The sequence below is a fragment of the Epinephelus lanceolatus genome, chromosome 6 (assembly GCF_041903045.1).
Source record: "Epinephelus lanceolatus isolate andai-2023 chromosome 6, ASM4190304v1, whole genome shotgun sequence".
In the NCBI taxonomy this organism is placed as follows: domain Eukaryota; kingdom Metazoa; phylum Chordata; class Actinopteri; order Perciformes; family Serranidae; genus Epinephelus; species Epinephelus lanceolatus.
In genome coordinates this window covers 40,378,335-40,389,934 of record NC_135739.1, presented here as the reverse complement: position 1 = coordinate 40,389,934, position 11,600 = coordinate 40,378,335, and the positions used below count along the sequence as shown (strand labels likewise).

The 11,600-nt window shown below is 41.0% G+C and overlaps 1 protein-coding gene across 1 annotated transcript; it reads left to right on the top strand.

The window, feature by feature from the left end:
* Positions 1-660: 660 nt before the first annotated feature.
* LOC117270689 (uncharacterized) lies at positions 661-9,189 on the top strand (the record flags this gene model as incomplete). Its single annotated transcript, XM_033648425.2, has 5 exons — positions 661-973; positions 1,061-1,360; positions 2,340-2,669; positions 3,759-3,841; positions 3,963-9,189. Coding segments are annotated over 5 exons (1,110 nt in total), but the record flags the coding sequence as incomplete, so codon positions are not given.
* Between the last annotated feature and the right edge of the window lie 2,411 nt (positions 9,190-11,600).

Genomic DNA, 11,600 nt, shown 5'->3' with positions numbered 1-11,600 from the left:
GTTATAATATCTTTCTTATTTGTTAATATCTTAGAAACAGGTTAAAGAGATTGTAGTTAAACACAAAACAGACAGATATTTGGTGTAATCTGAAGCAGTCTAGCCTCATGGATGTGGTACTTGCTAACAAGACATAAAAGCTTGAGAGCATTGTCAGTAGATTGTTAGCCTGTATTACAATTCAGAAACAAGACCTAGAGCTAGAGCAAGTACCATCTGCCTGTCGGCCATTTCCAGGCATATTTTAGGATGAATCAGGAGCAGTTTGACAACCTGCTGTCTATTGCCGGGCCTTGCATGACAAAAATAATTTCTAACTAACGGGAGTCCACTGGTCCTGCCGAGTGACTGTGCACCACCAGTTTCTCCTTCATTGTTCATCAGCTGTAAACTTGCTGTCATGACCACCACAGAAGACCTGCCTCTTAAATCATCTGACGTCATGGGGTCCTTCTCCGCTCTGAGTTGAAGTTTTTTCAACTCGAGGAATTCAGAGTGCTCCAGCAAAAACACTAGGCGCTTAGAGTGCAGAAACATAAGGTGCATCTAGCTATGTTGGAACTGTGCTGAGTCAAGTCTGAATCACTGTCTCGTTGTTTCATGACATCTATTTATTTTGTGTCTGGTGTCTTTTATCTCTCTATCTGATCTTTTATTATCTCTGCAGACTCTGTCAGGCTGGTGCATGGGACTAGTCTGTGCTCAGGCAGACTGGAGGTGAGGTTTAACCAGTGGTGGTCCTCAGTGTGTGAAGCTGTCTTTGACCAGCAGGATGCAGAGGTGGTCTGTAGGGAGCTTGGCTGTGGACCTCCTTCAGTCTTCCAGGGGGCCCTCTATGGAGAAGTGGAGGCTCCGATGTGGATCAAAGAGTTCCAGTGTGAAGGTCATGAGTCTGCTCTCCTGGACTGTAGAAGGCCAGGCTCAGATAGAAACACCTGCTCAACTGGCAAAGCTGTTGGACTCACCTGCTCAGGTAGAAGAGGAGCTGCAGCTTTGGTTTGGCTCATTTCTGTTCTAATGAAACTCACTTTATTCTTGATGACTTCTTGTTTCTGTTTAGAGCCTGATGCTGTCAGGTTGTTAGGAAGAGACAGTCGCTGTGCAGGAACACTGGAGGTGAAACGTCAGGGAGACTGGAGACCAGTGGGTGCCGGTTTCCGCAGCCGTGTTTTCACCCCGAAGACAGTAGCTGTTGCCTGTGAAGAGATGGACTGTGGCTCTGCTGTTTCTGTAGAAAAGAGAGAGTCCTCAGTAAGATCTGTGTGGAGTATCATCTCTGACTGTGTTCTCTCTGGATCTACTCTGAGGGAGTGTGCAACATTAGATCAAAGTTCCTCAATCATTTATCTCACCTGCTCAGGTAAGCCCATTACTGTCATCATCATGGACATCATCTATGACAGTAATGTTTCCAGTGTGTTCCTTCCTCTGTCACAGTGACAGTCAGTGGTCTCCATTGGACTGATCTGTAAATTTATCCAGGAAAATGACATCCTGAAGTGTAGAGAAGTCTGGAAGCTTTCGTCCGGAAGATTCAAATTCCTCATAGACAGCTGAGCATCACCTGACAGGACACACCTGGGGAACCTTTTTTCTGTCTGTCTGTCTGTCTGTCTGTCTGTCTGCATGTGTCAGACAGGCTGCTTCAGCCAATCATCTGACAGTCCTGGGGGACGTTCAACCCCGACAGCACAAATTATGAGTGTCAAATGCATGATGGTTGTAGAAGTGATAGGTGTTGAAAATATGAAGAAATTGTGCAGGCATCCTCGTAAGTTAAATTCTCCTTTAATCTATTTTAAAATACTTATTCATCTTAATTTATTACCTACCCTAACCCTTTATGTAAGGAGCAACCGCAGACACATTTGGCTGAAAGTCACCAGTTAACATGGTCACTGTCTCTCACTGTCACCGGGCAGCAGCAGGCACTGAGTCCCTACAACTTGCCCCCGCAGTAATGGCAGTGCCTAACTCACATAGCGGTTGCCAGATTTGTCTGTACTTAACATACAGCAGAGCAGCCAGCAGGTGACTGCTGCTATCATTTTTTTCTTTGTGGCATCATTATCTCTTCAACGATTAATGACAAAATAAATCTTGATCGCTCTGACAGATCCATGCTTTGTTTATGGTGATGCCTCTGCCTGCCGTCAGATGTTTTCCCCTTTGTTTTAGAGATAAGCTCCGCCCTCTCTGCTTGTCATTGCTTCTTGCCAGACTGTGCCACAGCTGTAAGAATAGGAGTGCACCCAGTGTTTAGACCTGCTGCTTCAGCCAATCATGTCTCTACGTTTACATACCTGCTGCTTCAGCCAATCATGTCTCTGTGTTTACAGACCTGCTGCTTCAGCCCAACATCTCTGTGTCCTCCTCCATGGATGGGGTCTCCAAGGCCCAGCAGCAGGGGGTCGAAGTGTCTAGGGGCTCCACCTTCACCATCACCTGCTCCATCCAGCCACAGTACCCAGGAGGCTCCTTCCAGCTCACCTTCACCTCCTCCAACTCATCACACAACTACACTCAGCCAGCTGTCAATCACTCTGCCCACTTTCTGTTTCCTGCAGCAGAGCCCGCCCACCAAGGAAGTTACAGCTGTGTTTATCACGTCTATGTTGTTGCTCATAACTTCTCCTCTAAGAGCGGTCTGCTCTCTCTCACTGTCTCAGGTAAGCTGACTGTTGGACTGTCTCTGGATTACACTGTGACTACTGTCCTTGTGTTTCACTTCTTATATAGAAACCAAAGTGTATAAATGGCAACAGAAAATAATATACTGTGGGAAAGAGCATGTGTGGTTATCAGGATAACTCTGGTTCTCTGAGAATTGAGTGACAGGGTTCCCACAGATCCTTAAAAAGTCTTAAAAGGCTCATTCATCCCAAAATAAGGCCTTAATTAGCATTAAAAAGTCTTAAATCAGCTTTTAAAGAGTCTTCAGAATGCTAAGACACAGAAAGTAGAGCTCAGCTTTATGAATGTTTTTTTGTTTTTTTATGTTGCATTTTGGGCTGAAACTGAAAATTCTGGATGCAAATTAACCTACATTAAAGCTTTGTTGGATCATTATTACTGTGGCACAACACACTTAGGCCATAGAGACCTGACGTAAAGAAAACGCCTCAAGATCATACATCCATGTTTAAATTAGAAGATGTGATTTGATTGCCTGGATTGCAAAATAATAGAAAAGAGAGAAAATAGCGAGAGAGGAGACAGGCCAAACAGTAACTCTGAACTCAGAGTGTTTAATCGTAAAACCAAACTAGCTAACCACAGTAGCCAAGCAGAATGGATGCTTAGATAGAGTGCATAGATAAGTTTGACTTTCAGTTGGGTTCCCGTCAGCAAGGGCTGTCTGTTAATGAAGCACTGAGCGTACGACTGTATAAATGAGACTGGGATTATACTGCACGAATTGTGACAGTTTGTAAACTGATGTTTTTATGTAGTTTTGATGTCACTGAATATGCACCATTATGACTTTAATTCATCAAGAATTTTCTGTATACTGAGAAAAACAAGGCTTATTTCTAACAAATTCAGTAATTACTCAGTATTGGAATAATTGATCTACAAATGGCCATTTGGGCAGTGAAGTATTACTTTAAGAGATGTGGGACTAAACCAAACAGCTCCATGTTGAAGTGATTTTGGGTGATTTGATGTCAATACAGTTTGTCTTTAATGGGAACTGTTGGACTCATGATCATGTGATGTGATGTGATGTGATGTGATGACTCTCCGTGTTTGATCAGATCCAACACTTTTTATCATCCGAGTGGTCGTCCTGCCGCTGTCTCTGCTGTTGGTGAACACTGCCCTTTACTTCTACTGTAAGGTACTGACACTTTTCTGTTGTTTAGGCCACTGACTCAAATGAAGTACTCAGTCTGTGTTTATTGAACTGAAGAGATGAGTGATGCAGGAAGTCACATCTGTGTACTGTCATGTCTCTCCAGGCCAGCAGGGGGCAGAGTGCGGGCAGACAGGAGAATATTGAGCTGTATTATTGTAACCTGGATGTTCGAAGGAGGGCCAACTGAAGAGGAAGGAGCTCAGGGAGCAGAGTAACATCTCCAAGGAGCTCATCTCACATTTCTGACACACAACCCACCATCAGCTCGTTTTGATACACATGTTCCCTTTAAACAATAAGACCGGAATTATTATATTTTTTATTATATTTTTCAATCTGTCAATATGAAAAGACCAAACCAACAAGGTGTTAGTCTCTTCATACTTTCTGACTTCCTGTCTGTGGCTCTTAGCTGCACCTCACAGATCTAACGTTTAATTTGAAAACTAGACTTGAAGGCAGGTATATTGGAGTCCAAGCAGCCAACGCAATTTGAAACCAAAGCCACACTGACCCAGGAAACAATGTTCACCAAATAATGTTAGATATTGAATTTCATTGTCATGTATTGTCCAAATTCTGTAACACAATACTTGACGTGAAAATCAATTTTGGTGATAAATTTAACACTTGCTTGCTCGCCAAAGTGGGTGTCCCATGTACAAAGGCTGTGTCCTTATCGCAGCCACCGGGTTCAATTCCAACCCGCTGCCTTTTGCTGCATGTCATCCCTCTCTCTTCCCCTTTCACTCTTAAGTTGTCCTATCAAATAAAGGCAAAAAAAAGTTAACAACTGAATTGTGAGATGACAGGAAAAACATGTTACAGAGCTGTGTATTCTTAATCCGCTCCCGGGTTCCCAGAACCTGCAGTTTATTTAGTATTTTGACCACCTGCTCCCACACGCAGCAAAGTTAAAACTGCCTGCTCCTTCAAGATTTGTGTTGATTCCTGCAGGATCCCACTCCCAATACAGCCCTTTATTACAGAGCCACCTGCTGTTAGATCTGTGATCTGGAGCACATCCAGTCTGTGATAGCCTGACATCACCAGACCAAATCACAAATGCAAATCAGTCCAGAACCTCTCAGTTCTCTCAGTTGTCTATTTCCGAGCCGTGTTATCGGCGGCCGTGGCCCAAAATGCCTCTGGATGCAACTGGATACACATATAACCAATCACAGAAACAGTGTGTGATGTAAGTTAACGCTTTAAAACAGATGACAGCATGCAGAGATGAGCTGTGATGGTGTGGCATCAATATGTCTGTGAACGAGTATTGCAGTTAATCATGCTTTTGTGAAATCCTGTTGGAAGTACAGCAATCAACAAAATGTTTAAATGCAGTTGATTGTTCTTTAAGTGAAAATGTACCGTCTAATTCGTTCAATACTGATGTGACAGCGGCTTCAACAGAAAGGTCCACAACAGCTGTAACCCTTTTTGTTGTTTTCAGAAAGGTCTAACCGGTGCTTCTCTTTATCGTCTCCATCTCAAACATGTCCCATATTAGATAAACGACTGTGATTGGCTGTCAGATCTGAGGTTGCTAGAAATCTGTCGAAGCACCTGAGGCATCTGCCAGAGCAAATACAATATGAGCTTTTACATTAATGTGGTTCCCAGGTAATGTTGGTGAACCACATCTGGTCCAGTGATGAGTATCTCTTGGTGTTCGTGATGAAAATACAATTTTGCATAATTTTGGACTTAAAGCTGGGGTAAGGTGTTGTATTTTGATGTCTCTGGGCAAATATCCCATAATTAACTTGAAGTATATTGTAATTCAAGTGGTCTGCGAGAAAACTAGACCTCTGCACCTCCTCTTGGCTCAGTTTTCAGGCTTTGGAACAGTTAGCCCGTGACTGGAGGATCTGGCCAATCACAGGTCATTTCAGAGAGATGGCGTTCCTATTGGCTGTTCAACAAATGCAGATGCGCATGCATGTGTCTTTGGTGAAAGCCTGTTTCAATGGCAGAGAATCCTGCAGAGAAAGTTGCTATTCCAGCATTGGCAATAACTACCTGCACTGCAAAGCAGCCCAAAAAAGGAAAATGGAAGCCTGTAGCTCCATTCCTCTAATGGAGCTACAGGCTCACAGCTGCAGCTTCAAGTTTCATTTTTGGTCTGAGAAACAGAATAAGAGAGAGTGGGACAAGGAGGGTCAGAGTGAATGTGCTGCGCGTTACAATGAATTTAGATGAAATAAATCCCTGTAAAGGGAAACACTGGGTTACTGTATGAAGTGTAGAAGCGAAAATCAGTGCCTTGAAGTGGGCCAGATGGCACCCGACCTCGTCTCCTACTTCTCCTGCAGATCGTCCTCTGATGTGGATTTAGTACCTTAGGTTCAGTTGGCAAACACTTAGAGAATCACTGGAGTCAAATAGAATCTGGTGCAATCGAGTTTAATGTGTTCACAAGCAGCAACACATACAACTCATTGAGTTAGGCTCCGGAGCACGACTGAAGTTTCACTCTCTGCGCTCTTCCTTTTATGCTGGTGAAGATTCGAGAGAATCTCCACCCTTTTCCTTTAATCCTTCCCACCTAGACCCAAACCTATTGGTGGCAGATCTTTTTCTTTTTAGCCTTTTTCCATCTGGTCCAAATCTATTGGTAGCAGGCCCCTTGGGCCCTTGCCCAAACATGACCTAGGCCTGGAAATCCCCAAATTCTCCCACCATTAGGTTCGGGGCTGGTTTCACTTTATTTTTTTAAAAATGTATGAAACCTGGGGACTTTCTCTATACAGTCCCCTGTGCTTTCATGCAATGTGAGCTTTTGAGTGTGTGTCATACAATACAAACATTAAAGAGTGTGTGTGTGTTATTATTAAACAATACATGGTTTTTAAACAATACATGGTGTGGTATTTGTGTGCTCTTCAATGTGAATACATAACCCTGTGTTATGAATACATGAACTTGTATAACATTGTTTTATCATACATAGATGCATAACAAACAGTCCTATGGGAACTTATAGCATAAAAAATGGTTACATGTACTTCACTCTTAATCAACTTATGCAGTTTAACACCTTTACCTGATTAAAGATTAAATCTTACACTACAGAAGCTTGCATATGCCTGTGGTCATCTAGTGGGAGGGGCTTAGGACAGAGGGGGGAGAGCTGCAGGAGGAGGGTGTGTTTTAAAAATCTGCCATTGTTTTTGTTTTCACTTTTACCTTTTCCAGAGGCCTGTACTACGAAGCAGGATTTAGAGTTAGCGAGCTAACTTCAGAGTTAACTCTGGGTTTTCAGTACTATGAAGCTGGTCCTTTCTTTTTTTACCGGGATAAATCACTGTAGTAACTTATGCTGAACAGCTGCTCTGGAACAGGTTAACTTCAAAGTATTGGATCACAGCCTGTCAACACCCCGACCTCTGATCAGATCATTGAAGAAAAAAGTATCCATTACTGAATGTCCGGAGTGACAGGTTAAAAAGAGTAGCCTGTATATTGTTATAGGTCAGTAGAATGATTTCATTCTTCCAGGGCTGTATTTCCACTGGTTTTAAAACAGAGCTTTTAACAAATACAGAGATTGTTCACAACACTTAACACATGATATCAGCAGGATTTTAACCTGTGCAAAGTTTATTTCAGTCCACAGGGATAGTGTTGCTATCTGACACTCTGATTCCATCACTGCAGCTCAAAATAACACAAGACACCTATGTGATGAGAACTACTATAAAACAGATGATATTTTATTAATAAAATAATCCACACACTGTTAATTGGCTCCTGTTATTATGTATGTAACATTTCGGTCAGATAGACCTCATTAGTCATTAACTACTTTTCCACTCTTTACTTCAGCAGCAGAAACAGTCTGATATTAGTTTAAAGTGTTTTGACATATTCAGAGCAGTTTCATCATAATCCAACTAAACAGCAAAAAAATCCTCTAAACTAATGTCACATAGGCCCATAGCTTTGTGATACCTGCACATAATTTAAGTCTCGGATAACGGTGAATTTTTAGATAGTGTTTTCAATGTTTCTAGAGTTTCCGTTTTAAGATTACAGCTTGTCGTCCACATCCCACACCACTGACATTTCATTGTCTTGTTAACAAATCACTTCACTACCGTTTCATCACATACCATATGAGGTAGCCTACTTCATTCATGGTTCAGATGATGTCGCTTGTAATTAACAACCCGCCCCTTTTACATGAAACTCATGGCTGGATAGGATAACCCAAAGTTGACTGAACTGGTTGATAACTAGCTTTGTTGTACCGGTTATCCAGACAGCCAATGTTAGGGTTAGTACAAGAAGATATCCTGTATAAGTTGAACTGGCTTCATAGTACAGGCCTCAGGTTTCCGCTTACCCAGCTATAAGAAATATATTTTACATTGTAAAGCAGGATTTAGATTTAATGACGAGATTCTTTGTGTAATTTTGTAATCAAGTATTTCACCTACTTTTTTAAATTGACGTATTTTGCTTGTTTCATAAAAATTTTGCTTAATTTTGTACTTCAAGGAATTTACTTAATTTTGCTTTCAGTGTTTTTGCTTATTTCATAACAATTTTGCTTATTTTTCTAAGTGAAGTATTTTGATGAATTTATAAGAATTTTGCTTGTGTGTGTAATTGTTGTGAGATTTTCCTTTTTTTGGTGGAAATTTAAGGATTTAGCTCATTTCATGAGAATTTTGTACTAAAGCAAAATATAAATAATAAATAAGCAAACTCCATTGCAAAATTAATGTAAATTTAATTAAGTAAATTCCTTTATAAATTTTCTTAATTTACTGTTGAATTACTTTAATGATAAAGCAATTTATTTAATTTTTAATGTAATTTTGCTTATTTCATATGAATTTTACTTCATTTTTTACTGTAGGAATTTAATATGAAATACCCTCATAACTCATCAAATAATATGAATACAAATATGAACCCATATGTGTCAGAACATGAATAAAAATGAGAGGTTTATTCTATGTGGAGAAGATGTCACTTGAGGGCATGTTTCATGACCAATTAAAGACAATATAACAAATTTTATGACAGAATAAAAAACAAAACACACTCGCACAGAAACATTTAGTACTAGTACTAATACAACTTTAACAAAGTGTTTCGCCTAGTCCTGCTGTGCTGTGATTAGTTGATTAGTGATTAGTTAGTGATTAGTGCTGTGTTCACATATGTGCCAAATATTCAGTTTTTGTGTTTTTGTTTAATACACACAGAGATAAAATGATGAAGGTCACTGGAATAAATGTATCACTATCACCAACCATGTCAAAGAAAATAAAACCACTTGAATAAACTGAAACTCTGAATGATCTGATAATAAGTGGTTCACAAGAATTTGTTTTTTCTCTTAGTTGTGAAAATGTTGTGTTGGACGACTAAACCACAGCTGATACATGACAACATGGCATCAGCAGAGGGTAAATATTTCTTTAAATTTATTAACAATTCTCCATCAAAATCAGCAGGGTGGGGTTGTTGTGGCTGTTTGTGGCTTGCAGCTCTCTATTTTTTTTCTCTCAATAAAGGCTTTATTGGCACGAAAGTTTCAAAAACAATTTTGACGAAGCCTCAAAGTACAGCAACCAAACATTTGGACAATACACACAAACAGTATTTTACATCAGAACTGTCTAAATGTATGTGTGTGCTCGCACTCTTAAAATAACTAATGTGGTTCTGATCTCCTCCTCCTCTCATGTCTTTTCTTAGGAACAGGTCAGAATATGACAGATTCATTTAGCACAAACTCCAGTGATACTTTAAGATCAAAGACAAAGCTTTTGTAAAAAGTTACTTGGAGTCAGAAGTAGTCCAACATGCAGGAATCAATGGTCACAGAACAGAGAAACTATAAAAACCTGTAAATGCACTGACTTACCCATGAAAACTGGAAGCTCATGAAAAACAACGGACAACATGCACATCTTTGTGTTTTGTTTACATTACGGTGTGATATTTCCCTCGATATTCATCAGGTCAGAGGACACACAGGCTACAGTGAGTCAATCATCTCTCAGCAACTATATCTGCACCAGCCTCCTCCGAATATACACAATAACAGGAAACTAGTCCATACCCATCAGTAGCTTTGTCACCTTCTACCTATGCCAATCCTCAATGCCTATGTGCAGTTTCACATAGATTGACCACGTCAGTGAGTAGAAAAACGTGGGACTGACAGAATGACACACTGACAGTTTCCGTGATTATGTACAGCATACCATACCATGACTTAGTCATACTAAATATTGAAGAAAAAAACAAACAAACATGCAGCCACAGGGGGAGCCACAGCGATTGGTTGCATTTTAGCCATTTTTAAGCATTTTTCTGTTGTTATAGCGCCACCCAGTTGCCAATTAGAGTTAAATTTCTCCAGTCACCTTGAGGCGTCCTGTTCTACATATCTATCAAGTTAAGTAAAAATCCATATGGTGGTTAGGCCTAGATAAGAAATTAGCTCTCTAGCGCCCCCATTTTGTTTGATGGGGTCAATAATGGAGGGGTCCCCTCAGATTATGGGCCCTATTTAGATGGTCTAAAGCGGAAGGCGGATGGTGTGCGGCGCATGGGCGTGTCCCAGTCACTTGCTAGTTAGACAGCGCATTTTCAGACTGTGCGCCATGGCGGAGAGTCTAAAAGGGTTGGACTTACTCTGTGAATCAGTCATGGGTGTGTTTTGGGCGTATCATTCAATAAGCCAATCAGAGTGTCACCTCTCATTCCCTTTAAGAGAGGCGCAATTGGAGCGCATGGCGGAGAGCTATAGATGGCGGACCTACCAACTGGAAAGAGCGAGCGTTTTACAGCTGAGGAGACGATAAATGTATCTCTATACTGACTGTCCCATCACATCTGATGTCAGATCAAAGGGGATTGGCACCGTTTGGCACCGTTTGGCACGTTCGGCACGCGTAATGGAAACCCAACCTGATTTGATTAACACAGCTGCAAACTAATGAGTTCACATCCCTCTCAGCCAACCACAAACAGCCACAGCATCAGATAGGGAGTATATATCCAGCATCTGTCATCTTAGAAAAGTCAAAAGAAAACAAACAGAGTGAGACTGCGAGAGAGAAAGAGAGCGCGCACGCGCGCGCACGAGAGAAACGCTGTCAACAAATTGTAAGTTATTCAATTTTATTTTAACCCGGGAGGTTAGAGAGCCCAGCTCCCTCTCCAGCATCCTGAACCCCCCCGCCTGAAGGTGCAGGAAGGGCTGGTCCTGTGGCTGCACCCGGGCCGTCTGGTCTGGCTGCGCGCTGGCTGCGGAGCTGGGGTCATCCTCCTCCTCCTCCTCCTCCTCACAAGATGATCTTCAGTTTTACGTTCTAAAAGCTTTTTTTTTTTATAAATATACATTTGTACGTGGCTCTAAGTTTACATTTTTAGTTTTCACAGAAGCTGGTTATTATTGTGTTTATGTCAAATTAAAGTTTATCAAACGTTTTCACATCTTTGATTTTGTGATTTACATGCCAAAATGATCACAATTCAATTGGGAAAGACAAGTTCATTTTACAGGCTATGCATCATCAGCCTGTGGAGGTCTGCTCACAGTTCCGTATATTCGTACCACTGCCAGCTTGGACCTCCCAGATTATGATAATCAATATTACTGCGATTAGATCATTCTGATTAATGACTGACCATTAAGATGTCTTTCTGACAAATATTTTAATGTGCACAATAATAACCTTTCACATTGTAATCATATTTTTATTTGTTA